Raw genomic sequence first — 27,128 nt, forward strand, 5'->3', positions numbered from 1 at the left:
TGACGTCACACGCACCGCCCCGCGCGTTCCGCTGGGCGGGAAACACAAAATGGCGGCGGGAAGGGGTGGCTGGCGGTGCTTGGTGAGTGTTGGGGCCAGCGTTACCTGGGGTGGGCGAGCTTGCTGCTGGTGTCCATCTCGGAGCGGCTCGGTTGTCCGGGTGGATTTGTCTCCCGTCTCTCTACGGCTGCCTCACGGGGTGAAAGACGGTGTTAAGTTTTATGATTCTGGGTTCTGAGGTGCTGCTCCGGTAGTATTCTGCTTTTCTGTGAAGCTGAGGGGAGGTCTTGTCGCTCTTTACAGCTACCTGACAGGAGGCTGCAACGAGTCGGGGATCGATCTCTTCTCCCAAGTACCGTGGGAGAAGAAAAGGCCTCAAGCTGCACTAAGGGAGGTTTAGATTGGATATTAGGAAAAATGTCTTCACTGAAAGGGTTATCAAGTACTGGAACGGGCTGCCCAGGGAAAGGGTAGAGTCACCATCCCTGGAAGTATTTAAAAGATGTGTAGATGGTGCTTGGGAGCATGGTTTAGTGGTGGGCTTGGTAGTGCTGGGTTAATGGTTGGACTCGCTTTTCTAACCTAAATGAGTCTATGAATTTGTATTTCTACTGAAATCCAGTTGACTTCAGATATCTATGCTAGCCAGCTATTGCCAGATGTCACCTGTACCTAACTGGAAGTGACCTGTAACCTTCAGCTATCACCTGTGGGATCATCTGTCAAGAATCAAGTGGTTTAAAACTGTTTACATACCCCTGGGGCTCTGTCTGGCTGCCGAGGGTGCTGTGAGCTCCTCCACCAGGAACTGCCACCATGGAGGAGGTGGAGTCACGCTTCCTGCACCTCCTGCAGCCCATCCGTGACCTCACCAAGAACTGGGAGGTGGATGTAGCTGCTCAGCTCGGGGAGTACCTGGAGGAGGTAAGGGGGGCCCCCTGCGTCCCATGTGCTGGGTTGGGGAGGTTGGGGTGATGCCCTTCAACCCTGCCTGTATGGGGGGACTTTCTGTCTGTGCCTGTGCCCCCCAGCACGCTGCTGATACTCCTGACTTCCCTGTCCTGCCCTCAAAGCTAGCCTGTGAATCAGTGTGTCATTTTCCTTCTTTTACCTGTTTTACAGCTGGATCAAATCTGCATTTCCTTCGATAATGGCAAAACAACCATGAACTTCATTGAAGCAGCTCTGTTGATCCAGGGTTCTGCCTGCATCTACAGTAAGAAGGTGAGGAAAGCAGCAGCGGCTGCTGCATCATGGCCTTGCTCCTGTCACCGTGCCTATTCTGCAGTCCCTCAGCTGTTAGTCCTGAGGCCGAGCTCCATAGGGGCCACTCTGGGCAGTGCCCCTGGGTTTTGAAGGACGTGAATGTAATAACAACTAATGGAAACAAAAGGATATAAATTCATAATTCCTAAATTCAACCTCTTTATGTGTGTTGGCTTGGCAGCTTGGAAAAGGGGAAGAATTGTGTTTAGCGGTTTCTTTAGAGGATCAAATACAAAATCCCTGCTGCCCCAAATCTGGCCTCAGAATGGCTTAAACAGTGAAAAGAATAACAAGATTATCAAGAAACCAAACTCCAGCTGCCTGGGGATAAGATTAGGGCAGTGGTTCATCCCAGCATCAGCTGGAGTAGCTTTTCTGGGAGCTGCTTTCTTCTTCTCCAAGTCTCTGGCTGCTCATTTGCAGGTGGAGTATCTCTACTTGTTGGTCTACCAGACACTCGACTTCATCTCCAATAAAAAGTAAGTAGAGTTCTCCCTGTGCCACGGAGAGGGATCTCTGCCAGGGCTTGGGGCTGCTGCCTTCCAGTACCTTCACTGCCTTGGCAGAAAATGCTGCTATGTCCTTCTGCCTTGCTGCTCTTGCCCTCCATGTTGCAGTAAGGCCCGAGCCCTTCCCCATTTTCTTTCCTGCTGAGGTTCTGTTGCTTCTGCTACCACTGACCGCTCTGCCGCTAGGCAATCGTTGCTTTAAAAAAAACCCAGACCACTATTGCAGCACCAGTCTCCAGCCCTGTAAAAAGTTCTTGGAAGCAGAAGGACTTTTGTGGCTGTAGAGAAGGCCTCTTGTGTGATTGCCTTCAGCGCAGGGAGCCTGGAGCAATGCCTGTCCCATGCGCTGCGCTCCTCTTTCAGTGGCATCATTCTGCAGTTTTCTTGCTGCAGCACTTTGCCATTGTGTAAGGAGAAGGCAGTGTCCCACAGAGTCAATCTTGGCAGAAAATGAACTGTCCTGTGTGACAAAGCAGCTTGTGATTTATTTTTCCCCTTATTGCTGAAAGTGAGGCTCTCCTGCTGCAGCCCCCAAGCTGCCTTGTGTAACTTGCCTGGTGCCGGCTCTGAGCATGCTTTGCGCTGAGGAGAGGTCAGCTAACAGCAACCTCCTATGCCCGGCCTGGGCATTTGGGGAAAGACAAGGTTTTTGTGCTGCACTGCACTCCAAACAACTGCTTGGCCCAAGCCACGCAAACAAGTTTCCTGAAGGAGCCATTCCGCCTCTGCTTTGCCCAGCACTGAGCCCCGTTCGTAGGAAATATTGCCAGCTGCACAGGGAGATTGAGTCAGAGGACATGAAAGAGGCTCTGCTTGGGCTGGAGCAACATGAAGCTGCTGTGGAAGGTTCCAAAAGTCTCTGACAATTATTTTTGTGCTGTGGGATCAAATGGACGCGTTCCCTCCTGTTCCTGTAATGGAGCTTGCAAGCCAGAATTGGCAGGATGTTTTTGTTCCAGCTGGGATTTGTCAGGCAGGCTGAATCCCCTTGTCCTGCAAGCCCCAATTCCTTTGCAGCCCCTGCCCCCCTGCCTCCTTCCTGGGCAGGTGCAGAGGAGCACTAAGAGCATGTGAGCTCACCCTTATTGGGGGAGCATGCTGGTGGTGTGGCCGTTCTATGGTGCTAACAGTCATACCATCACCTCTCTGCACTGTCTGTAGCACCGTGGGATGCTCCTGCTTAGGGTTGCTGCAGCAGGGTTGGGCAGAACCTGCTGCCGCTTTGCCTCCAGCCCTTTGCTGCTGCCCCAGGCATATCCTGACTGTGTGGTTTGTTCCCTGACTCAGGCGTGAAAAACAACCCAGCTCTGTGGGGCAGGATGGCAAAGACACCGACACAAGCTTTAGGACTGAGGAAGAGGTGGAGGTGAGTGTGCTGCGTTGCTGTGTGGGGAGCAGAGTGCTCGGTGGCTTGTGAGTGTGGGCAGAGCTGGTCTCTGATGTGAGAGTACAAGGGGGCTGCCTCCAGCACTCTTGACTGCTGCCATCTCCTGTGTATGCTCCCCTGCTGTTCCCTAGCAGGGAATGTTTAACCCCATGGCTTCCTGCTCTGCCCTGGGCACAGCAGAAGCGCTTGGTGAGCAATTTGTCGCAAGACTTCTGGATTGGTCTCTGAGGGATGGGACCTGCCACCTCACAGCCCTCCTGGAGAAGAGCTAGCTCCTGTGCAGCACGTGGGGACCCCCCTCTTCACACTGTGGCTCAGCCTTCCTTCTCTTAATCCCGAACTCGGGCTGTTTCCTCAGGACTCTGTCCCCCAGGGTTGAAGGAGCTGTCGGGGCTGGACCATTTCCATGGAAGTGGGCACCTTCATTCCCTCCTCGCTTGTTTCCTGCCTGTTGGGTGCTACCCTCGCAGTGCTTGCACACCCCAGCCCCACTCCTGTTCTGTGACAGCAGTTCAGAAGCTGCAGCTCTGTTGTCTCTCCTGCCGGGTCTGTCCTGCTGGCACAGTATAGCCGTGGGGGCACCCTGTGTCCGCCCCCTGGCTCCAGTTAGGGCCCCTCAGTGGCGGTGTGGCCTAGCAGACCAAGCCAAAGTGACCACTGTTGGGGCTCTCTTGGCAGTTCCTCTCCCTGGATGACCTCAAGGACACCAGCCAGGCAAATGTGGACATGAAGAAGGATCATCAGCCCAACGTAAGAGAAGCCATTCTCCTTTTCTGTCCCTCCCCGCTGGGGTTTCCCCAGATGAATCCCAGAGGTGCCTGGGGCCAGCCACTGGACTGGCCAGGCTCTGCGGGAATGGTGGCTGGGCTGTGCTGTGTACCTTCCCCAGGCTCTGTCCCAGCCTGTGTGGGGGCAGCCACCCTCCTGCCACCTTACTTTTGCAGGCTGTGAACATTGTTCCCTTGACTCCGATGTGTTTGGTCCCTCCAGAAGAGGCTGAGAAGAAAAACAACCCTCTGTTCAGGTGAAAGCTCCCTTCGCTATGCCCCTTGGCTGCCCCTGAGGCTTTAGTTGGTGTTCCCCCCACCTCATCACTGTAGTAGGGTTGAGCTTTCCTTGTGCCTTAGCCAAGGAAGTAGCGCTTTCCCAATTAAAACTGGACAGCAGGCAAGAAGGATAATCCCACAGGTGTGCAGGTCCTCCTGGGAATGGCCTCTGGTGAAGGCAGGGCAGGAAGGTCCCCAGGGAAGGGACAAGCTGGGGCTCTGCCAGGAAATCCAGGCAGGACTTTGTGCCAGAGAAGCTGACGGTGGCCGTTGGGAGGACTGGGACTGATCCCCCCCCCAACCCTGGAGCTGGGGGGCTCTGGCTTTGGAGACGCCCCAGGAGGGCTCCCCCTGAGGCAGACCAGCATCCCCCTCCCTGGGCCCATGGAGATCCCCCTGGTCTCAGGGCGTCCCCTGATGGGTTTTTGCCCTCAGCCGGAAAGGGGAGATCCTTGCCAGCCGGAAGGATTTCTGGATGAACACAAGCACTCCGCACGCCACTGGAGCCTTCTTGCTGGAGCTGTCAGGCCTCTCCCCCATCTGCCTGCAGGAGCAGCAGCCCAGGGAGGGCCCCAGCACAGAGGCAGGTACGAGGGGGCTCAGGGTGTGGGTGGTCACAGAACTGCCAGCCAGGAGGCAGTGCTGGTGGGGAGGCAGCCTGGGGTTCGTTGCTGGCTGCCTGCCTCCAGAGCCCAGCTCCCTGGGGCAGGGGAGAGGTGGCTGTGGCTTTCCTCTGTGGCTTGCCTCAGGCAAAACTACCTGCCAGCAGAGCAGGGCTCCTCATTGCCCGAGATGATCAGGTGCTGGGCAAGAGCAGGGTGCTGAATGCCAGCAGCTGCCCCCTGGCTGCAGGGGGGATGCTGCCCATGGCTTTTGGCCTCACCGGGGCTCCTGCAGGCAGGGGCAGCCCGCCTACTGGGGCGGCAGCTTACCTCTCGCCTCTGTCACCTCAGCAGTACTGTCCTGCAGCCTTGACAGAGGGAAGGAGCGTGTGAGTGCTGGCATGGCTCCCATCCAGGCGCTGAGCTTCTCTGAAGGCAGAGGTGAGGTGTGCGTGGTCAGCGGGCTGAGGGGAGACCCGGCCGTTCGTCCTTCCTGCCTGCGCGTCGGGCAGGGCCGGGTGCTTTCGGGCAGCTGCTGCTGCGCAGGGTGCTCCTGCCCTCTGCTACATCGAGGTAGTCCAGTCCTCTCAGCAGCTTCAGCTGGCCCCTTGGCCATGAGAAACAAAACTCCTCAGGGGAACTCCTTGGTAGATGGGGTGGGAACAGGAGATCCCAGAGGCTTTTACAGCATTTACCCATGTCGTTCCCCCACCAGGTGCTGCAGGTGATGACAGCGGTGGAGAGGGTGACATACCTGGGGCCCTGGAGGATGATGCAGAAATGATTCCAGCTGCTAACACACACGTCGAGGCCCAGATGGTAGGTGTGGGCAGGGGCTCACGGGGGCACTGCCTCACTCCTTCCCCAGAGCCCTGCTCCCTGCACTTCGAAGCCTGGTGCCCCAGGAAACTCACTGGCTGTTCTGTGTCTGCCAGGGCCTGCCCCAGGCGAAGAGTCGCATGCTGCGGGAGCGAGTCCCTGCTCAGGATCCTAAAGCCCACATCAAGGTAGGGGGGCCCAGAGCCAGGGAGCCTCTCTGAATCCACGTGGGACACTAGGGAGCCCCAGGACATCCCTGCCCCTCCCACTATGCTGTGCTGGTGCCGATGGTGGGGGGACCCACCGGGCCAGGTGGCTCCTGTGCACCCAGCCCGGGGTGCTGCAGGGAGCTTTGCTGGTTTCATCTGTGCTGATTCTTCTGCCAGGAGATGCTGGATCCATGGCAAAGCCTTGACCCTTTCAGTGACACTGAGGACAAGCCGTTCAAGAAAGGTATTTGAGGTGGCGCTGGGGATGAGGGGCTGCTCCCTGGGTTTTGGTTTGCCCTGGAGGGGCCAGGGCCTAGCTGCATAGGAGCAGGAAGGCTAGCTTTCCCAGTCACTTGTCCTTCAGTGTCCACAGAGCCACAGCAGGTCTTTCCCAGCCCCATAATGTGCAGAGGGGGCTGGGAGCGGGGCAGTTGCCCTGTCTTGGAGCCTCAGGGGTGGCTGGGCTGCCCTTAGAGCAGTGGCACGGGACTCCCTGCATCACTCAATGCTGCTTGCAGGGCTGCTGATCTCTGCCTGCTTCCAGGGAGGCCCTTCTTGGTGCCATATGGCCTGGATGATGTGGTCGGTGGCAAGCGGAAAAGGAAGGGAGCGAGGAAGCTCCAGGACTTCATGAAATGGTTCTCTGCAGCCTGTGAGTATCGTGGTGTGAGTTTCCTGCCGTGATCTGGCCAAGTTCGTGGCAGGACCCTTCTCTGCCAGGAAGCGCCTTGCTGAAACCCTTCTGCCGCGTGTGTTCTGGTGCTGGCCAGCCCCGTTCCCCAGTGGCTTTGGTCCTGTAGCAGTTGGTGTCTCCGCTCTTGTCCTGGTCTCGCGGTAAATGGCATCCCATTTACTGAGCAGGATGCGAATCACCTTCCTTGGCCCAGGATCTCCTCACCTGGGCTCATACCTCAGCCTTAACCAAAGCTTTGAGGAGAATGGGGCAACTTATCTAAGAGGGAATAGATTGGCCAGAGCTTTCCAGCTCAGCAGGGTGTTAAGCAGAATGCGTTCATAGCTGGCGCAAAGAGAGTGTTGCATAATAGCAGCTGAAATAATGGTGGGTAGCTTGTGCAGCAGGGGTTGCTGCTGGGGGAGGAGGAGAGGTAAAAGCAGCAGTCCCTCTGTCCCCAGAGGTGGTGGGGCCATGCTGGGCAGAGCACGCTGTGTTAGAACTCAGGTGCTGCTGAACTGGAGCTGTTGGTGGCCATCCTGGGAACTTTTAATTGTCTCAATTTTCCCCAGACAGCAATGTCACTGACAGCAAGAAAACCAAGAGAAAAGGGCCGACATTCACAGGTGAGCAGGATGTGGCAGGACCCAGTGGAGAGTCAGCACTGCTTCCAGCAGCCATGTGCCTCCCTGTGTGGGTTTGGGGCTGAAAAGCAGCAGGACACCTCACTGGGGCAAGTTCTGGAGACTGGGAATCTAGAACAATCTCAGTCCTGTAGCTGCCCCTCTTTATTTGGAGGGCAGGCTTGCACACTGGCTGAACTAAACTTCCCCTCCACCGCCTGCAAAGCCCCACCTGCGCCGGGGGGCCAGGGGACAAGGGCCTCGGCTTTGGCAGCAGTGGCAGGGTGGAGGGGAAGGGCAGAGCTTGTGCCACGTGAGGAGCCCAGAAAGGCACCCTGAGGGCCATGGTGTGCTGGGATGGGGGCCGGGAGGGATGCAGAGGTGTGCTGCCCGGGGCTGAGCCCCATCTCTGCGCAGACCTGGAGGTGCTGTACTGCAAGCAACAGAAGGAGCGGGCAGCGGCACAGAAGCACCTGCAGCGCCGAGGAGTAAGTGAGCATAGCCAGGGGGAGCACCCGGTGCAAGGGGGGGTGCTCCTGGCCTCCTGCCTGCACCCCCACCCCCACTCCCACCATCCTCGGCCCTGGGGGGGCTGGGTAGCCAGGGTGGGGGTGCTCAGGGCTGTTCTCCACCAGGGGCTGCTGCTGTGCGAGGAGCTGGACCTGCTGGAGGAAGAACGCAGAGCTGACTGCGATGAAGGAGCAGGTACTTCGGCACCCCGCATCACCCCCAGCCCCAGCCAGTGATCCCGTCCTGTCCCCTCCGGCAGTAGCAGCTGCTGGGTGGCCCTTGGGAGGGAACCAGGCCCGGCAGGTGCTGAGTGGCTCTCCCCTCCTGGCAGATGACTCCGTGGAGTACAACGACATCCTGCCTGAGGCCCTGGAGGAGCTGAGGGAAGAAGCCCTAGGTGAGCGCTGAGGGTCCAGCCAGTGCCCTCCCATTGGCACGAGCCCCATGGCCTCAGTGGGACATGCTGCCAGCCAGGGGGGCTGCTGCTGTAACCCCTCCCAAACACCCCTGTCCGCCCTTGGGAGCCTCCCCTGTCCCCACCTGGTGTGGAGGGGGTGGCTGTGTGGCCTCGCAACAGGTGACACTGCCCTCCTGCAGGTGCCCCTGACCTGGGCTTGCTGGGCTACGAGGAGCTGGTGCACAGGAATGTGGTAGGTGACTGCGACGGGCTGGTGTGGGGACAGGGCAGGGATGCGCCCCTGGCAGTGGGCTGGTGTGGGGACGTGGCGGGGATGTCCCACTAGTGGCAGGGGGCTCCAGCCCAGGGTGGGTGCCAGGTGGGAGCAGGCTGCAGGAGCGTTTGGGTGTCCCCTCTCCCTTCTCCCCACAGGAGCTGTTCATTGCTGACTCCCAGAAGTACGCACAGGAGACGGAGCTGTCCCAGAACATCCGCTGCTGGGAGGAGAGGATGGGGCCACTGTTGCAAGAACAGGCAAGGATCCATGCGGGCAGGGAGCCAGGGGCAGGCAGGTACCTGTGCGGGTAGGGGGCTGGCAGCCCCCTCCCTATGCTTAAACCTGCTCTGCCCGCAGGAGGAGCAAGGCGCCTTTGACATCCACAGCTACGGGGACATGCTAGGGGACAGGTGTGGAGCCCTGGGCGAGTGGCAGTCCTTCGCCAGCCTGGTGGCAGGGCAGCCTGCCTTCGAGGTGTGCCGCTACATGCTGGCCTCACTCCAGCTGGTGAGTAGGGGGGCTGCAGGGGGGGACTCCTGGGCTCTGCTGCCCCCCCCAGCCCACCCAACTGTTTGCTCTTCCTCCCCTCTCTCCCCAGGCCAACGACTACATAGTGGAGCTGGCGCAGGGCCCAGGGCTGGAGCAGGCAGTGGACACCATGCAGCTGCGGCTCCTCACCCACCAGCGAGCACATGATCGCTTCCACACCTTCCAGCCCCCCTCCGCCTGCCCCTGAGCAAGGGTCTCCCCTGAACACACCCTCCCCCGCACCCTTGGCAATAAACCCAGGGGTTGGTAAATGCTCTGCTGTCTTGGGGGATCCAGGCGGACGGGGAGGAAGCTCCACCCCTTGGGGCTGGCAGCTGCTCTGGGGGGGTGGCCAGGGTCCCCGGGGCTGCAGGAGGCGTTGGTGGGGCACAGGTGCGTTTATTGTCCTCACTCCAGGACCGGCTCATAGCTCTCCATGTGCCGGCGGACACTATGGGCGATCTGTGCATCCGTCTTGTTGCGCCCGTAGTAGTCGAGGAAGAGCCCGTCAGGGCCCAGCAGGTAGATGAAGATGGTGTGGTCCACGATGTAGTCGCCCTCCTCGTCCTTTGGGCCAGCGCTGGCGTAGACGCGGTAGGCGCTGCTGGCCGCCCGCACCTCCTCGGGGCTGCCGGTCAGTCCCAGCAGCCGCGGGTGGAAGTCCCGCACGTATCGCCCCACGGCTGCCACGTCATCACGCTCGGGGTCGACGGTGATGAAGAGGGGCTGGACGGGAGGCAGGCCCGGCTCCCGCTCCAGCAGCCGGACGGCCCGGCTCAGCTTCTCCAGCTCCTCGGGGCAGATGTCGGGGCAGTGGGTGAAGCCGAAGTAGAGCAGCACCCACTGGCCACGGAAATCGGCCTTGCACCGCCGCCGCCCCTCCTGGTCCAGCAGCTGGAAGTCGCCCTGGCCCAGTGCCAGCGCCCGCAGCTCCTCCCGCCGCCGTGCCCGCTGCCGCCGTGCCTTCTCCTCCCGTAGGTACAGCCAGGCTGCCCCCGCCGCTGCCCCTGCCGCTGCCACCACCGCCACCCGCCGCCCCAGTGGCAGCCGCCTCGGGGCCGGGCTGTGCAGGGCCCGCAGCGTGGGCAGGCGGCACGGCAGGCGGAGGGCCGGCAGCAGGGCCCGGAACATGGTGGGGCTGTGGGGAGGGGGAGTGAGCCCCTCCCCCCTGCCCTTCGCGTCCCTTTTGAACCCACACCTCCAGCCTCCTGCCTTCTGACCGCCCCTGCTCCCCTGCCACGCTCTGACCTCTCAGCCTCTGCCCTCTGCTGCCCTCTGTCCCCCTGCTGCCGTTGGACACCTCAGTGTATGTCCCCACCTGCCCTTTGACCCCTCACCCCACCGCTCCTGCCCCCAGCCCTCTGACCCGCTGGCCCTGCTGCCCTCCGACCCCTCCTTTCATCCCTTTTGCTGCTGACCCCCTGCCCCTCGCCTCCAGCCCGCCGCAACCTCCCACTCGCGCCCTTTCACCCCTGCAGGTGCCCTCCGCCCGTCGCTGACCTTTGCCCTCTGACCCCGAGCCCCGGCCCGCCTGCACGCCCGGTGCGCTCCGCGCCGCCACAAGCGGAAGGGGCGGGGCAGAGGAGCGCGCACGCGCACTGCGCCCCGCCCCGCCCTCCGCCGGCTCCCAGCCTGCATGCCCCGCCGCGCCGCCGCCGGGGGCGCCCGACCCTCACCCGGCCGCCGGCCCGGCCCGGTGCGGCGCAGGGCGCCCCCCGGCGGCGTCGTCAGTGGGGGCGCGGGGCCCCGTCGGGCAGGATGGTCGCGGCCAGGCGGGGAGGCGGGGCGCGAGGCGGGCCCGGGGCCAGGCACAACGCGGCCTGCAGCGTCCGCCGCGCCGCAGCGCACAGCGCCCCCTCGTGGTGCACCCGCAACCAGGGCTCGCCTGCGGGCGAGGCCGACCGTGGGCGGGGGCCGTGGGCGGCCCGGCCCGGCCCCGCCGGCGGCCCCCGGGCCGCCCCCCGCCCCTCCTCGTTACCTGCCCGCAGGCGCTGCCCCACGGCCACCAGCAGCTCGGCGCCCACCCGGGGGTTGACGGGGTCCCCGGCGCGCGTCCGGCCGGCCCCCAGCTCGTGCAGGACGTGGGCCAGCGGCAAGGCCTGCACCCGCTGCACCCAGCCTGGGGGGGATGGTCACGGCGGCGGCAGGGGCCGGGCAGCCCCCTAAACGGGGGGGGGGGGGGCGGGGCGGCATATGGGGTGTGGGGCTGGGGGTCAGGGACCCAGAGGCATGCAGGGGGGCTGAGGTGTGCGGGGTGCCCCGTGCACAGGGATGCGGGGCAGGGGGTGCAGCCAGGGACCCCAGGAGGTGGGAAATAAGCCAGGGAAGCCCTGGGCATCCCAGAGGGTGCTGGGGGGGGGGGCGACAGGGGGGCACAGGGACCCCGGGGCACTGGAGGAGCCCTTGGCCTCTCAGAAGGGGTATGGGGTGGGGGGCAGTGTGGGGCTGGGGAGGGCAGGGTAGGGGGCTGGGGAGCTGGGCTGTGAGGCAGGGGAGGGGGCTGTGGGCCTGGGCAGACCCACGGCTTACCTCCGTGCAGTGCGGGCAGCTCCTCACGGGTGCCTGCCTGCCCCAGGACCTGGCGACGCTCCGGGGGGGTCCCGGCACAGAGGCGGTGGGCGATGTTGGGGGGCACCCCCTGCGCCCCCAGCATGGCCTCGAAGGTGCGCAGGGCCGAGCCATCATCCAGCACCCGCGCCAGCTGCTGCCGGCCCTGCTCCTCCGCCGGGGCCAGCCCGCACTGCCACAGCAGCAGCCCGCCTGCGGGCCCAGGCTGGCACCCCACTGCTGGGACCCCTGTCCCTGGGGCTCCCCCCTGCCCCTGGGACCCTTCCCCACCATGCCCCACTGCTGGGACCCCTGCTCTACCATCCCACTGCTTCTGGGGACCCCACCCCACCACCACCTGGGCACAGTGGGGGGCAGAGCGTGGCAGGGGTGCAGCACCAGCTGTGGGGAGTGGGCTGAAGGTGGTGGGGCGGGTGGGTGTGTCAGGGGATGGGCAGGCAGGCTGGGGGGACATGGGACAGGACCCGAGGGGGGGACGACAGGGACCAGGGCCAGACCCCAAGGCTGGAAGGGACAGGGCTGGGGGTAAGAGGGACCCTGAGGTTGCAGGGGGTGCTGGGCTGGGGGAAGGGACTTGTGTGTGGGGCTGTCCCCCCGCCAGGCCCCCCCGTGCCCCTCCCACACCCCCTGTGCCCATGGCTGACCCAGGGCGGTGACCAGCTCCCGCAGGTCGGGGGGGCCCCCCCCCTCCAGGCATTCCAGGGCCTCCAGCACCTCCAGCGAGCTGCCCACGCAGCGGCCCAGCGGCTCGTCCATACGGCTCAGCACGGCCGCCGTGCGGATGCCCAGCTGCTCGCCCACCACCACCTGCGGCAGGCATGGCTGAGCAGGGGGCACATGGCCCCGAGGCTGGGGGTCTCGGGGGGAGCAGGGGCTCACCAGGCTGTGGGCCAGCTCCTGCGCGCTCTCCTGCGTGGGGCACAGGGCTGCGCTCCCGAACTTGACGTCCAGCACCAGCGCCGAGAGCTGCTCTGCCGCCTTCTTGCTCAGGATGGAGGCTGGGGCCGGGACAGCCTCTCTGGGCTCACTGCCCTCGCCCCACTGCCTGCCCCCCCACCCCCCCACCCCCACATGCAGCCAGGGTGCCTGCCTCCCCTGTACCTGTAATGAGGGGTAGGCTGTCCACGGTGGCAGTGACGTCCCGCAGGCTGTATAGCTCCCGGTCGGCTGGCACCAGCTCCTTGCTCTGCCCCACGATGCAGCAGCCCACCTGCTCCAGGATGCTCTGCATCTGCGGGACCACTGGTGCACTGCATCCCCTCGGCATCCCACGCCCCATCAGCATCCTGTGTCCCGTCGGCATCCCACATCCCTTCAGTGTCCCATGTCCCGTGGCCATCCCACATCCCCTTGGCACCCTGCATCCTGTTGGAGACCCTGGCCTCCTCGAGGTGTGCTGCAGGGTGACTGTGGTGGCAGCCGTGTCCCCATCCCTCACCTGCTCAGGGCTCTGGGAGACACAGAAGCCGGGGATGGCCTCCAGCTTGTCCAGCGTGCCCCCTGTGTGGCCCAAGCCCCGGCCACTGATCATGGGCACCTGCAGGTGCAGGGTGGGTGAGTGGGTGGGTGGGTGGGGCACGAGGACCCCTGCCCAGCCTTGTCTGCCTGGCCCAGCCCCCCCTTCCCCACTCACCTTGCAGCCACAGGCAGCCAGGGCGGGGGCCAGGGCCAGGCTGACCTTGTCCCCCACACCACCCGTCGAGTGCTTGTCCACCACCAGCCCCCCCCAGGCGGGGGGCCAGGCCAGCACCCGGCCCGAGGCCACCATGGCCCGCGTCAGCGCCAGCGTCTCCACCGCATCCATGCCCCGCAGCCGGATGGCCATCAGCATGGCGCCTGGGGGGCATGGGGGTGGGTGAGGTGATCCCCCCCCGCCCCCCCCCCCCCCCCCCCCTCCCGCTCCCTTTTCTGGGCCCTGCAGCCCCCCAGCTCCGGCACCCCTGCCCCATCCCAGGGGTCTCCCCCTCATCCCTGCAGGGCAGTCCCCAGCTGCATCCCCTGCCCATGAGCCCCTTCTGCATCCTGGGCCTTGCCTTGCTGTCCGGTCCACCACCCTCCTCTGGGTCCCCCACTCCAGCTGCAGCCTCCCCCCCGCCTTGGCTGTGTTCCTATGTGCCCCACTGTGCTGGCCTTTGCTGTGTCCCTCTGCCGGGTCCCCGGCCATGTCCCCAGCCCCCCTCCAGGTCGGTCCCAGCCATGCCTCCTCCATGTTCCCCACCATGTCCCTGTGCCACAGCCCCCGCTGTGCCCCTCACCATGACCCCTCCTTCTGCCTGTCCCCAACTCCATCCCCTTGGCACATCCCTGGGCCCGTGTGCCCACCGATCTGGCCCTGCTGCATGGTGCCCTCTGTCACACCGCGCACAAAGCTCTGGATCTCCTCATCCTCCAGCTGCTCGCCATCCCGCTTCTTGCGGATGAGGGCTGGGAGGGAGGCCTGGGCAGCCATTGCTGGTCTTGCACAGCTGGCACCTCTGTCCCACGCAGCTGGCACCCCGGTCCTGCGCAGCTGGCACCCAGTCCTGCACGGCTCGCAACCCGGTCCTGCACAGCTTGCACCTGCTGCTGCGGCAAGGAGGAGTCTCCGGTGCTGGACTTTGTCCCCAGGGCAGTGGATGAGGCTCAGGCCAGGCGGGGAGAGGTCGGGGGGGGGGGGGAGGCTGGGCCCCTCGGGCCCCCCACTCCCCACATGACAACCCCAGGCGATGCCTGAGGGCTTTGCATGGCCACACCTGCCCAGCTGTTGGCATCCCCACCTGCAGTACCCACAGCTCCCACAGCACCCATGGCACCCACAGTTCCCACAGCACCAATGGTACGTGCAGCACCCACAGGTCCCATGGCACCCACGGTACCCACAGCTCCCACAGCACCCATGGTACCTGCAGCACCCACAGCACCCTCAGCACAGGGGGGAGTCCCATGGCACTTTACCGGTGAGTGCCCCCTCCCTGGCCGGTGCTCCCAGTGCCAACCCACACCCTGAGGTGTACCCTCCACCCAGCCACTGGGGTGGCCTGCCTAGGGGCTGAAGGCTGTGGTGCCACGGAGGGGGCTGAGTGCCCAGCATGGGCACCTGTGGTCAGAGCCAAGCCCAGGTGGCAGCAGGATGGCCACAGCGAGGGGACACCAAGGGAGATGCAAGTGGCAGTCCTGGCACAGCAGTGGGGCCACGGCACTGTGGGCAGAGTGCCCCAGCGGAGGCTCACTGCTGTCCTGTGCCCTTTGCCCAGCTGGGACAGGAACGGGACGGGGACAGAACAGGCAGTGCCTGTAGCAGCCCCCCTGCTGCTCAGGGGTCATGGCTGGGCAGCTGGGGATGGTACAGGGGTGGGATGGGGACAGGAACAGGATGGGATGGGGATGGGATGGGACAGCGTGACCAGCCAGAAAGTGCCAGCTGGGTGCTCTGGGCAGGTGGTGGGGAAGGGGCTGGAGCAGGGACAGGGCTGGTGTGGGCAGCACATCCTCCATCCGCAGCATGCACTGCCCCAACCGTGGGGCTTTGTGGCTGGTCACGCTGAGGGGCCCAGTGTCTGGGTGCTGCTGCCCAGCCCCAGGTGGGTGACACGGCAGGACACGAGGACAGCAGGAGAGCCTCTGGTTGCAACGCATCTATCTCTTGGCACCGGTTGTCTCCATCGCTCACTGCCGCCCCACACCCCCCCCCTAGTCAAGCACATCCACGATGAGGGGAGCCAGGTAGTCCGAGTGCCGGATCCCGAATGTCAGCCCCCGCTGTTGGCCCTGCTGGGTGGGACAGACAGTGACGGTGAGGGCCGGGGGTCTCGTGGACCCTGTCCCCCCCATTACTGGCATCCTCTGCGCTGCCCGTGACACTGGGACCCCTGGCAGCCCCTCACCTGCTGGAGGTTGTAGGCACCGGGTCCAGGCTTGGTGGTGGTGTCACCAGGGATGGGTTTGCGTGCCAGCATGCTGTACTGTGGTGCCCGCCGCTTGTAGATGTCGGTGTCCACCACGCGGTAGCTGCAGGGCCCCGGTGTCTGCGGGCAGAGGGTGTGGTGACATGTCCCCCGGTACCCAGCCCCTGCACCCGTCAGCTCCCCAGCACCCTCGCACCCAGCCCCTGGGCCCCTCAGCCCCTGGCACCCCAACACCCAGCTCCCCGGCACCCCAGCACCCAGCCCCTGGGCCCCTCAGCCCCCTGGCACCCCAACACCCAGCTCCCCAGCACCCTCGCACCCAGCCCCTGGGCCCCTCAGCCCCCTGGCACCCCAACACCCAGCTCCCCGGCACCCCAGCACCCAGCCCCTGGGCCCCTCAAGCCCCAGCACACTGGCACCCAGCACCCAGCCACTTGGCACCCAGCCCCCAGGACCTTCAACCTCCTGAGCCCTAACCCCCTGCCGCCCACCTTGCACAGGTCCTGGTAGAAGGCACCAACGTTGCTGCGTCCCGGTATGGAGTAGTTGGGGGCCGAGCTCTTGCTCACCACACGGGGCCCCAGCATGGGGGGCAGCCGGTAGGCTGCGGGTCCTGGGGGAAATGGGGCTCAGCTGGGCCCTGCTGGGGGGGCAGGTTGAGGTGGGGCAGTGGGGGGTGAACCCTGGGGAGGTGGGGAGGGAGGGCCCTGCCTGAGGGTGACGGGGAGCTCAGCCCAGGGATGGTGGGGGACCCAGCCTGGGGACGATGGGCGGCTCAACCCAGGGATGGTGGGGGATCCAGACCAGCCCAGGGATGATGGAGGGCTCGGCCCAAGGATAAGGGGGGGGTCAGCCCAGGGAAACTGGAGGGCTCAACACATGGATGATGGGGGGCCCAGACGACCCCAGGGATGATGGGGAGCTCAGTCCAGGGATGGTGGGGGACCCAGACCAGGTCAGGGACAATGGGGGGCCCAACCTGGCCCAGGGAGGACGGTGGGGGGCCCAGCCTGGCCCCCATCTCTCCTACCTGGTGTCTGCTGTTTGGAGCCCTGCTGGGTGCGGGAGCGGAGGGAGCAGGCGGGCACGGAGGGGAATGCCACCCTGCTGGCCCTCTCCGGGGAGTAGCAGCCTGGGGAGCAGGGGGGAAGCTGGGCCATGGGCACAGCTGGGGGGTCCCCAGCCCTGCCGGCCCCCTGGGGGGCTCCTGGCCCCTGCCTTACCTGGTCCAGGGGTGCGGATGGGTGGCAGGTCACGGGGGCGGCCATAGATGGAGAAGGCAGGTGTCCCGTCCTTGCCCTTGGCGGTGGTCCCAGGGGGCAGCAGGTATGCTGGCCCCGGGGAGCGCTCCTCCCGCTGCCCCCCCGTACGCGCCCCGAAGCTGTAGGCAGGTGCGCGGCCGCGGGAGGGGTCATGCAGATGGTAGCCTGCGCAGGCGGGGTGCTCGGTGGGGTGTGGGACCCCTGGCTTCCCAGGCCCTGGCACCCCACTGGCACTGTGGCCCCCCAGGCCCCCTGTGGCCCCGACTCACCGACGTTTGTGGGAAGCCCATACTTGGGCCCAGGGCTGCTGTAGAGAGCGGCAATGGGGCCCCGGGGGCGGTGGGGCCTCCAGCTGCCCACCCAGGCGCTGGCTGACATGGCAGACCCTGCTGGCAGAGACGATGTCCCCTCAGCCCCAAGTCCCCGCCCCAGCCCCACCGCCTGCCGGTGCCCACCACCCAAGTCCCCTTGGCGGAGACGTGGGTCTGTAGCCTGGGCACCAGCAGCCATCTGTGGGCAAGGAGCTGGTAGCATGGTGACAGTGGCATTGATGTCACAATGGTTGGGGAACTCCGGGGCCTTGCACCCCCCGGCACCCCCTGCTCAGCACCCAGGGGCAACAGCCCTGACAGCCACAGGGAAGAAAGCCCAGCACCCTTTGGATACAGCCCGCGGTGCCCCATGGATGCAGCCCCCAGCACCCCATGGATACAGCCCACAGAGCGTCATGGATATAGACCCCCCAGTGCCCCATGGATACAGACCCAGCACCTCATGGATACAGACCCTAGCATCCCATGGATATAGACCCCCCAGCACCTCATGGATACAGCCCGCAGCACCCCATGGACACAGCCCCCAGTGCCCCATAGGTACACCCTCAGTGCTCCTTGGATGCAGCCCCCAGTGCCCCATGGATACAGCCCCAGTGCCCCACGGACGCACCCACAGCCCCTGGGGTGGTGGTCCCGGCAGAGCTGAGGCGCCTTACCCCAAGCGGTGCTGAGCTCTGGCCGGGCACTCCTATCCCAGTTACTATGGCATCTGCACAACAAACTGCGCTGGGCAGCCAGGACGGGACCGGGAGGGGGACAGGAACAGGGGCAGCACAAGCAGGACATGGGCACATGGGGGATGCAGGCAGCCTTGGGCATGGGGCTGTCCCACTGCAGGAGAGGCTGATCCCAGGGCACAGGTGTCCCATGGGGCCATAGGGGGTCTGTGGGATTGGGGGGCTTTGCTGGGGGTGTTGGGGGTCCCATGTGAGCCATGGGGGTCCTAAGAGGGATCGTAAGGGTCTCAGGGGGGCCATAGGGGTCCCATAAGAGTTGTGTGACATCCCACATAGGATCCCTCCAGTAGAAACCATGGGGATCCTCTTGCATGGGGGTTCCACGTGGATCACCTACTGCCTTGGGGGACTGTTGGGCATCACAGGGGTCCCACACAGGCCACTGGATCCCTCTGAAACTACAGGAGCCCCACTGGCGTGATGGGAGTGTCCCAGAGTCCATGGGGGTCCTGTGGGGTGTGCCACAGGGCTCACCCTGCCAGCCCCAGCTCTTCCTCCAGTAGAAGCTCTCCCTGCCCTGGGCTGCCCAGACCCCTCCCCGTCCCTGTCCCTGCACCCCATGCTTGGTGGGTGACCCCAGCACCACCGGCCCTGGCTGGGTCCCTCCCTCCCCAGCCCCATGACACTGTGGGGCAGTGTGGGATCCAGAGCTGGGCAGCGAGGCCCCAGGCGCAGGGGATGAAGGATGTGCAGACCAGGTTGGGCTCAGGGACCTTTACTATGGCCAGCAGCCAGGCTGCACAGGCAAGGGCAGCCGGCAGGAGTGGCAGGCAGGGGTGGCAGACAGTGGTGGCAGGCAGGGCAGCGGGTAAAGGCAGTGTGGCTGGCGCTGGGGGACTGCCCACAGCTCTAGGCGCTGGACTTGCAGACGAAGGGTTTTCTCTCAGAGCAGGCGTCACTGTACCACGTCATGAAATCTGGAAGGGAAAGGGGCTGTCAGCCTCCCAGGACCCCCACGGCCCCTTTGGCATGGGCACCCTGCGGCCCTGCCATCCAGAATGCAGCGTGGGGCACACAGGCTGCGCGTGTGCATATGTGTGCAAGGGCTGTCTATGTGTGCGCATGGCGTGTATGTGTGCATGTGTGTGTACACACGGTGCATACATGTGCGCGCAGTATGCATGTGCGCACGTGTGTGCATGAGGTTTGTGTGTGCATGTGCATGCAGCATGTGCGTGCACCGTGTGCATCCATATGTGTGCACAGGGTGCAGGTGCGCATATGTGTGTGTTTGCTCCTGCACAGCACGTATGTGCACGTCTGTGTGTGCGTGCATACCCAGGTGCCACCTGCCACCAAGGGCTGCCCAGCCGTGGCTGGTGGCTGGGGACCCTGATGGCCATGGACAGTGGTGGCTGGGGTCACCTGATGGCCGGGTCCCCGATGCCACCGTCGGGGCCATGCTCACCGGCGCCATCCTGCAGCGCAGCACAGGCTCTCCTCCTGGGGCCGGGCTGCTGGTGCCAGGAGCCATAGTCCACCTCTGAGCTGTCTGACCACTGCCAGCGGCGGCTCTGTGGGGCGGGCAGAGGGTGACGCCGTAACCCCTTGGCTGATGCCACCAGCCCCACTTGAGGCTGCTGAGAGTGGGTCTTGGGGGTCCCAAGAAAGTCCCAGCTCTGCCCCAGGGCCACACTCACCCCCAGGGGACGGTGGAGGCCAATCCATATGCCATCATCCTCATCCTCCTCCTCGCTGTCCTCGCCAGGGTAGGAGGAAGAGAGCAGGGCAGCAATGGCCCGGTGCTCCTCTGCGCTGTGCACCGAGGCCAGGTGGGTGCTGGTGCCAAAGCGTTGGCAAAAGGCCTGTGGCAGTGACGGGAGGGTGACACTGGACCCTGACCTGACCTGACCTATGGTCCACAACCCCGACCCCTGTTCCCAGACCCCAAACTGGGGCTTGGAGGCTGGTCCCTGACCCCAATCCTTGGTCCCCAGCCTCCAAGCCCCAACCCCAGCCCCCAACTCCTGGCCCCTGACCCCCTAGCCCTGGTGCCCAACTGCTGGTCACCCGCTCTTGGATCCACCAAGGATGAGGATGGCAGGAGTGATGCCGTGGCCACATGGGTGCACAGGGTGCCTGGAACAGCCGGAGGCTCTCCCTTGGCACAGGGAGCTGTGATGCCACCATGGTGGCAGCTGATCCCTCATGGGGCCAGGACATCTTTGGAGAGGAGTATCACCACCCTGGGAGGCGCTGGCACCCCTGTGCCTGGCCCTGGAGGGTGACCAGCAAAGTCCAGACCCCTCCTGAGCACCGTGGGGCACTGTGGCCATAGAGGGTCACCCCCAAACCCATGTCCCCCCCGCCCCTCATTCCCTCACCTCTGCCCTTCTCCAGCTGAGCTCCCTGGGGAAGAAGCTGTAGCACCCCTCGTTGAAGGGCACCCAGCCCCAGGCGCAGGCAGCCAGCTCCTGCCCTGTGGGGAAGGTAGGAGGTCAGGTAGTGGGGAGGAGTGGGGGGCACTGCGGTGTCCCCCCCACCCCGGCACTCACCGCGCAGCCAGGGGACAAACAGCAGGCAGCCCAGCAGCCCCAGCCTCAACGTCCTCGTTGGTTCCATCAGTCCCTTCCCTAGGGAGGGGCAGCGGCACGACAGGGGGTGCTCAGGTCCCTGCTGAGCCCCCCACCCTATGGGTGCTCTAGCCCCCTGCCCAGCCCTCCTGTTGCCAGGCTTAGCTGGGCTCTGCTCTGGGGGCTGTGCCTGGAAGCAGGAGGGCCAGGCAGGACGCTCAACAGGGGTGCATGGCCCCCCCCCAGGCTGGCAGTGTTGTGGTTGCTGCAGTGGGTGCAGGGGAGCCCATAGGGTGCAGCTGGGGGTGTGTGTCAGGGTGCTCCAGCGGTGCTCAGGGGAGCAGCAGTGAGATGGCATCAGCAGGGAGGGGAGCAGGGTGCAGGGGTGCGGGGGACGTGGGTGCAGAGTGTGGGAGGGTGTGGAGTTACAGGGATGCGGGGTGCAGGATGGAGAGTGTTAGGTGTGGGGATGCAGGAATGCAGGGCGCAGGGATGCAGGCTGCAGGGCTGCAGGGTGCTGGGTGCATGGGTGCAGGGTGCAGGGCACAGGGCAGGGCTGCAGGGTGCAGGGGTGCAGGGCACGGGGTGCAGGGGTGCAGGGCGCAGGGCACAGGCTGCAGGGGGTGCAGGGTGCAGGGTGCAGGGATGCAGGGCTGCAGGGCACAGGGTGCAGGGATGCAGGGACTCCTGGGATGCTGTGGCTTGCAGGCTGAGACAGGGGATGCCTTGCAGCCAGGGCACCCAGATGCAGGAGCGCAGCACCCACCCACCCCCCGCCATGTGGCCGCAGGGACTCACCTGTGTCCCTTCAGAGCTTGCAAGGCAGCAGGGGCTGGCTCGGACCCTCTGGGGAGCTGGGCAGCAGCCCTGAGGGATTTTATCCCCGGGCAGGTGGGGAGGGGTGGCTGGCCCGGTGTGCCATGAGACACCCAAAATGTCATCCCTGCCCCAAAGCAAACAGGGCCGACGCAGCCAGGCCCCATCGACGCACACGGGCAGCTCAGCAGTGCGTGGCCCCCGCTGGTCCCTTTGATGGGATGCCCATGGTGGGGAGGCCCCGGCTTTGCTTTCATCGTCACCAGGGTGGCCGCGCTCGGGTGCCGGCGCAGGGCCGGGGATGAGTCTGGCCAAGATGAAAAGAGCTTCCCCGTCCCTGCGTGTCCTGCTTTCGCTCGTGAGCAGCAGGAGCGGCGTGTCCCCCAGTGCTGCTCACGCAGCCACAACGCCACCACTGCCACGTGTTCCCTTGGCCCTGTGCTGGCACCCAGGTGCTGGCAGCTGCCATTCCCTGATGTGGGCTGCCCTGGCACAGGGAGGGGCACCCACAGCTTGGGCTGTCTGGGGGGGCTCTTCCTGGCTGGGCAACAGGGTGGGCTCCCTCGCACCATGTACTCCTGGAACACGGGGCGGGGGATGCCCAGCTCCATCCTGGGACACAGGACAGGGGATGACCAGCTCCATCCTGGGACACAGAGCAGGGATGCCCAGCTCCATCCTGGGACACAGGGTAAGGATGCCCAGCTCCATGGCAGGACACAGGGCAGGGATGCCCAGCTCCATCCTGGGACACAGGGTAAGGATGCCCAGCTCCATGGCAGGACACAGGGCAGGGATGCCCAGCTCCATCCTGGGACACAGGGTAAGGATGCCCAGCTCCATGGCAGGACACAGGGTAGGGATGCCCAGCTCCATCCTGGGACACAGGGTAAGGATGCCCAGCTGCATGGCAGGACACAGGGCAGGGATGCCCAGCTCCGTCCTGGGAGACAGGACAGGGGATGCCCAGCTCCATCCCAGGACACGGGACAAGGGATGCCCAGCTCCATGGCAGGAGACAGGGCAGGGGATGCCCAGCTCCATCCCCGGAGACAGGACAGGGGATGCTCCACAGAAGGACACATTGACAGGGGTCCTCCTCATCCTGGCTGCAGCCCTGGCCCCTCACCCTGGCAATGACACTGGGGGCTCCTGCAGCTCCCTGCCACTGAGGCCACCCCCAAAGTGCCAGCCCATGTGAGCAGTCCCACAGCCATTCACAGCCCGGGATCAAACACCTCCGCACAGCATCAAACCTGCCGCGGGCCCTGTGCCAAGGCGACCAGCACGGCAGGAAAGCACCAGCACTGTGGGCTGAGGGGGGCTCCAGCCCCTGCCCATGGGCTTTAGCACCCAGCCAAGGGGTTTGGCACCCAGCTGTGGGGCTCAGGATCCAGCTATGGAGTTCAGCACCCAGCCGTGGGGCTCGGCATCCAGCTGTGGGGTTCAGCACCCAGGTGTGGCATTCAGCACCCAGCCACGGGGTTCAGCACCCAGGATTTGGCACTGCCTAGGCAGCCTAAGGGCGACCCAGTTGTAATGGAAACATACTGGCAGGGAAGGGTCCCCACTTATCTGGGAGCCTGCGGCGTCCTTGATAAGGACAGCAGAACTGGTGATAATGAAGAGCCCTTTCAGGAAAGTGGAATTTGGTAACAGCCGTGCCAGGAGCCAGTGACCCTTCTCAGGCACAGCTCGAGCTGGTGTGGAGGGTGTGACTGCATGCACAGGGATGTGTGGCAGTGGTGGGGGGACATGGAGGGGGCCACAGGTGAAAAACACCCGGGTGGGATGGAATGGGGTCACGGAAAGTGGTGATGGAGAGGAGAGGCAGGGATGTGGAGGGGAAACCAGGGATGTGGAGGGGAAACCAGGGATACAGGGGGTGGACACAGGGATGCAAATGGGAAACAAGGTGTGCAAAGGGGAAACTCAGGGATGCAGCAGGGGGAGCCAGGGGTGCGGGCGGGCAAGCAGCTGCCTTTGGGTCTTGGTTGTGTCAGAAGGCAGCCTCAGCCCTGGCCTTTCAGGTGTGGGTGTGTAGGTGAGCATGGCCAGTCTCAAGGGGAGATGATGGAGGCGATAAATGTGCCAGGAGCTGGGGTGGGGGGACACCCTGATTTCAGTTGCAGTAGTGGGATTTTGTTCCCCCCCAACCACACCTCTGCCTGTGCATCCATGGGCAGGGTGCTGGAGCTGGGCCAAGATGGTGGTGATGGCGATGGAGGGTGTCAGACCCACTGCACAATGGCCCACGTGTCTGAAACACAGCGGGCAAGAGGGAACAGCCTGGCCAAGCTGCGTGTGGTTGTGCTGGCTGCCAGGCAGGCCCATACACAACATACATGGGCACCTACACAACATATACAAATGTCTATACAACATATGCTGGCCCCTACACAACATACACAGGCCTCTACACGGCATATATGGACCCCTACACAACACATACGGGCTACACAACATATGTGGGTGCCTACACAACACATACAGGCTTCTACACAACATACACTGTCTCCTACACTACATATACAGGCTTTTACACAGCATCTATGGGCACCTGCACAACATACGCAGGCCCCTATGCAACACATATGGCCTCCTATGCAACATATGGGCCCCTACACAGCATATAGGGCTGCCCATACAGCGCACACAGGCCCTGAGGCACTGGGGGCTGGGGCTGCCCAGCAGCTTCCATGCTGGATGGGGAAGGGTGCACCAGCCCAGGCGGGCACTCAGTGCCCCCCCATTACCCTGGGGCATGATGGGCTCCATGTGTTCCCTCCCAAGCCCCCTGGGGCTCCCCAGCTCCTTGCTTGTCCAGCACATTAGCATGGGGCCAGGCAGTGACATACATGGGCAGCAGGCGGTACCAGGGCTAAGAAGCCTTTCCCTTGTAATTAATTTAAAAAATTTATTTATTTAGTTATTTATGCATATAAATATAATGATTGAGTCATGTCTAGTGACAGCAGTGATGCTCACTCCCTGTGCCAATCACACCCAGGCACGGCTCCAGCTCACATATGAGCCCCAAGCACTGGCCTGCGCTGATGCGGACCTGACACCTCAGGGACCTCTGGTAATTAATCCCTGATTACAAGCAATGATAGTTTTGACAGTCCGGAGCTCTGGCCCCTGGCATGGGGTGGGTGAATAACAAATCACCAAAGGCACCGTCATTCCATGGGTCCTAACTCCGCACACTGTGGTTCACAGTGTAACAGTTGGCCAAGCACTGAGGGTAACTGGGACCGGCGCGGCAGCGGGCTGGGGGGTGCAGATCACAGCCCTTGCCGCTCTAAGCGCTCACTGCTCTCCCAGCCCACTCTGTCCACTTGGCCAACGTGGTGATGACCCCAGGCAAAGCACTGGCTGCAGACCCGGCCAGTGCTGGCTTGGTGGCACAGCCCCTGCAAGAGCCACCCCGGTGTCAGACCCTGGCACGTCTTGCTCCTTTGTACCTCTATCTCGAAATTTAACATTTCATTTCTTGACTGTTGGCCCACGCGTGATGAGCATGGAGAGTGCAACCCCAGCAGAAGGACCAGCCGTGTCCCACCAGCATGTCTCTGTGAAGCCTCCAGCCTTGGCCATTGCAGCACACAAGCCAGCTGCTGTTGGCGTTTCAGCTGCACAGGAATGATCCAAACTGCTCCTCCAGATCCTCGGAAGGACCCACAGCCTGAAGCCCAGTCCCTCTCAGAGCCAGCTCACTCATGACGCTGACCTTGGGCCATCTTTACACTCACAGCGGGGGGGGGGGGGGTGTGTTAATGCACGCTGCCCACTGGTTTCACACTAGCGGATCTCACCACATGCAATAGGAGGGACGTGCCAGCCAGCAGCAGGTCTCACCAAGCAGCCCAGGGTGGTCCCTGCCTGCAATCTGGCAGCTGCCTGGTCATGGCCATGGTGGTGACTACCAGACCTGGGTGCATGGCCACGGTGCGGCTCGGCGGGGTGAGCACTTGTTTGTGCTGTCGGGTGGTGCTTTGCGGTGTCGCAACTCAAATAGAGTCACTGCCCATAGTGCTTTTGTCCCAACAGGTCCCATGTCCCTGTGGGTCGACTGGTGGGACCTCGGGGGTCACAGGAGCAGCACTGGGCTGGGCGTAGGTACAGGTCTGCACCTGTAAGTGGTCCAGCTCCATGGGGCGGCCAGCCTCCATCCACATGGATCGGGCTGCAGGATGAGGAGCATGTGAGTGACCGGGGGAGCTGCGCCTCTGCCCAGGAGGTGCCCTGACCCCCTCAAGCACCTGCTGACCCCCATGTGCCCACCCCCCCCGCCCAGCATCCACAGACCAGGTGGTGGAAGTGGTCCAATAAATCTGTCTTCAACTCCAAGCACTGGGCATTGGGACAGCCCGACAGCCAGTGGGACGGACAGGGAGCGCTGTAAGGGGCTGGACAACTGGTTGGGAGGGCCAGGTTCTGTGGGACAGGGTGGGGCTGGCCTGGCCAGGACCCCCGGGTGCTGCTGGAGGGTTGGGGTGGCTGGTGGTGAGCAGAGGTTATGGAGGGGGGTGATGGAGATGGGGGTGATGGAGGGGTATGATGGAGATAAAAGGTGTGATGGGAGTGGTGATGGAGATAAAAGGTGTGATGAAGATGGGGGGTGCTGGAGGGGGGTACTGGAGGGGGGATGCTGGAAGGGGGTGCTGGGAGGGGTGCTGGATGGAGGTGATGGAGGTAAAAGGTGTGATGAAGGTCAGGGGCGCTGGAGGGAGGGTGCTGGAGGAGAGAGATGTAGAGGGGTGATGGAGATAAAAGGGGTGATGGAGATGGGGTGATGGAGATGGGGTGATGGAGGGAGGGTGGTGGAGGGGAGGTGCTGGTGCTGGGATGATGGAGGGCTGCTGGAGGGAGGTGCTGGAGATAAAAGGTGTGATGGTGATGGGGGGTGATGGAGTGATGATGATGGAGAGGGGATGATGGAGGGAAAAGGGGGCATGCTGGAGGGGAGTGATGTAGAGGGGTGATGGAGGTAAAAGGGGTAATGGAGATGGGGTGATGGAGGGAGGGTGGTAGAGGGGTGGTGCTGGTGCTGGGATGATGGAGGGAGGATGATGGAGGGGGGTGCTGGAGGGAGGTGCTGGAGATAAAGGTGTGATGGTGATGGGGGGTGATGGAGCGACGGTGATGGAGGGGGGATGATGGAGGGAAAAGGGGGCGTGCTGGAGGGGTAACAGGGCTCAGGTGAGTTGCTGCCCTCCCCCCCCCCCCCCCCCCCCCCCATACCCAGGTTTCTATTACTGGCATGACTACCCCTGCAACTACAAGCTCCCCTTCCTGTGCCAGCACCAGCTCTGAGGGGTGGCTGGTCCCATGGGGGTCTGAGTGTGCCCCCATACCACCCTCCCTGCCCACTGCCCTGCAGGGGCCCCCTCATGCAGTAATCTTGGCTGGAGCACCCAGCACCTGCCTGCGCCTGTCCTGCTGCCCTGCACACGTCTGCACTGGCAGTGCCACCGCCAAACCCGCATGTGCCCCACACATCCAGTGCCCAGCCCCACAGCCAGGGACACCCTCTGCCCTGGGGACACCCTCTGCCCTGGGGACACCCCCTGCCTGGGGGGCACCCTCTGCCCTGAGGACAGCCCCTGCTCTGGGGCCAGCCCCTGCACCACAGTGCCAGGGCCAGCTCTGCTCCTTGGACACTCCAGGTGGGTGGCAGCAGCGGGGACCGTCTGGGCCTTCTGTACTTTGACCATAAAATGGAGAAAAATCTGTAGAAAACTGATGGAAGACCGAGGGGGGCTGGGGATAGCAGGGTTCCTGCTGCGAGTTTCCACCCCCTGCGTGACCCCTGGGCACACCCAGGCGAATGCAGCCGTAGGCACCCCACCGTGCCCCCCCCTCCCCATACCGCTCCCACGTGGGGGCTGACACTGAGGGGACGAAGACGCAAGGCCAGGGGTGCTTGGGCACACTTTATTGTTGTGTCCACCCCCGGGGTCGGGGGGCATCTGGGGACAGTGGGGCAGAGGGGTTTGGGGGTCCAGGTTGTGAGGATGCACCATGCCATGGGGCGCAGGGATATGGGGTACGGGTCAGGGGGGTGATGTGCAGTGCAGTGGGGAAGAGGGGCTTGGGGGTCTGGGCTGTGATGGAGCCGTGGGGCACCAGGGTGCAGGGTTTGGGGGTCCAGGATGCACTGA

At 63.9% G+C, this 27,128-nt stretch overlaps 5 protein-coding genes across 11 annotated transcripts; 1 reads left to right on the plus strand and 4 right to left on the minus strand.

Annotated features, from left to right (window-relative positions):
- The first annotated feature begins 4 nt into the window (after positions 1 to 4).
- Positions 5 to 9,118, plus strand: NCAPH2 (non-SMC condensin II complex subunit H2). 6 transcript variants are annotated; one of them, XM_040595754.1, is made up of 21 exons: positions 5 to 82; positions 701 to 924; positions 1,123 to 1,224; positions 1,690 to 1,745; positions 3,063 to 3,141; positions 3,841 to 3,912; positions 4,107 to 4,186; positions 4,644 to 4,795; positions 5,162 to 5,251; positions 5,526 to 5,629; positions 5,746 to 5,817; positions 6,016 to 6,082; positions 6,383 to 6,490; positions 7,084 to 7,137; positions 7,552 to 7,622; positions 7,770 to 7,839; positions 7,976 to 8,041; positions 8,242 to 8,294; positions 8,474 to 8,575; positions 8,676 to 8,825; positions 8,917 to 9,118. In XM_040595754.1, exons 2-21 carry the CDS (start codon positions 817 to 819, stop codon positions 9,052 to 9,054), a joined length of 1,794 nt encoding a protein of 597 aa, XP_040451688.1. In that variant the 5' UTR covers positions 5 to 82; positions 701 to 816; the 3' UTR covers positions 9,055 to 9,118. The 6 variants fall into 6 exon arrangements, with proteins under 6 accessions (XP_040451688.1, XP_040451685.1, XP_040451690.1 ...); XM_040595751.1 differs by having other exon boundaries at positions 20 to 82; positions 623 to 924; XM_040595756.1 differs by having other exon boundaries at positions 20 to 82; positions 623 to 924; positions 5,162 to 5,245.
- Positions 9,119 to 9,229: 111 nt separating this feature from the next.
- Positions 9,230 to 10,465, minus strand: LOC121089018 (protein SCO2 homolog, mitochondrial). Its single transcript, XM_040595757.1, has 2 exons — positions 10,347 to 10,465; positions 9,230 to 9,984 (listed from the first exon to the last, which is right to left on the minus strand). Exon 2 carries the CDS (start codon positions 9,975 to 9,977, stop codon positions 9,255 to 9,257), a length of 723 nt encoding a protein of 240 aa, XP_040451691.1. The 5' UTR covers positions 9,978 to 9,984; positions 10,347 to 10,465; the 3' UTR covers positions 9,230 to 9,254.
- A 108-nt stretch (positions 10,466 to 10,573) lies between these two features.
- On the minus strand, positions 10,574 to 13,938 carry LOC121089375 (thymidine phosphorylase). Its single transcript, XM_040596577.1, has 9 exons — positions 13,737 to 13,938; positions 13,048 to 13,250; positions 12,853 to 12,951; positions 12,516 to 12,645; positions 12,294 to 12,412; positions 12,059 to 12,221; positions 11,376 to 11,606; positions 10,825 to 10,965; positions 10,574 to 10,731 (listed from the first exon to the last, which is right to left on the minus strand). The coding sequence occupies exons 1-9, from the start codon at positions 13,861 to 13,863 to the stop codon at positions 10,574 to 10,576; spliced, it is 1,371 nt and encodes a 456-aa protein (XP_040452511.1). The 5' UTR covers positions 13,864 to 13,938.
- Positions 13,939 to 14,973: 1,035 nt separating this feature from the next.
- Positions 14,974 to 16,938, minus strand: ODF3B (outer dense fiber of sperm tails 3B). Of its 2 annotated transcripts, none has more exons than XM_040596679.1 (6): positions 16,830 to 16,938; positions 16,522 to 16,725; positions 16,329 to 16,430; positions 15,790 to 15,911; positions 15,278 to 15,418; positions 14,974 to 15,161 (listed from the first exon to the last, which is right to left on the minus strand). In XM_040596679.1, the coding sequence occupies exons 1-6, from the start codon at positions 16,936 to 16,938 to the stop codon at positions 15,084 to 15,086; spliced, it is 756 nt and encodes a 251-aa protein (XP_040452613.1). In that variant the 3' UTR covers positions 14,974 to 15,083. The 2 variants fall into 2 exon arrangements, with proteins under 2 accessions (XP_040452613.1, XP_040452612.1); XM_040596678.1 differs by having other exon boundaries at positions 14,974 to 15,164.
- Positions 16,939 to 18,481: 1,543 nt separating this feature from the next.
- LOC121089376 (rheacalcin-2-like) lies at positions 18,482 to 20,925 on the minus strand. Its single transcript, XM_040596578.1, has 5 exons — positions 20,916 to 20,925; positions 19,957 to 20,051; positions 19,273 to 19,437; positions 19,041 to 19,146; positions 18,482 to 18,549 (listed from the first exon to the last, which is right to left on the minus strand). The coding sequence occupies exons 1-5, from the start codon at positions 20,923 to 20,925 to the stop codon at positions 18,482 to 18,484; spliced, it is 444 nt and encodes a 147-aa protein (XP_040452512.1).
- Positions 20,926 to 27,128: the final 6,203 nt, after the last annotated feature.

Source organism: Falco naumanni, chromosome 5, assembly GCF_017639655.2.
Source record: "Falco naumanni isolate bFalNau1 chromosome 5, bFalNau1.pat, whole genome shotgun sequence".
NCBI classification, from domain to species: Eukaryota; Metazoa; Chordata; class Aves; order Falconiformes; family Falconidae; genus Falco; species Falco naumanni.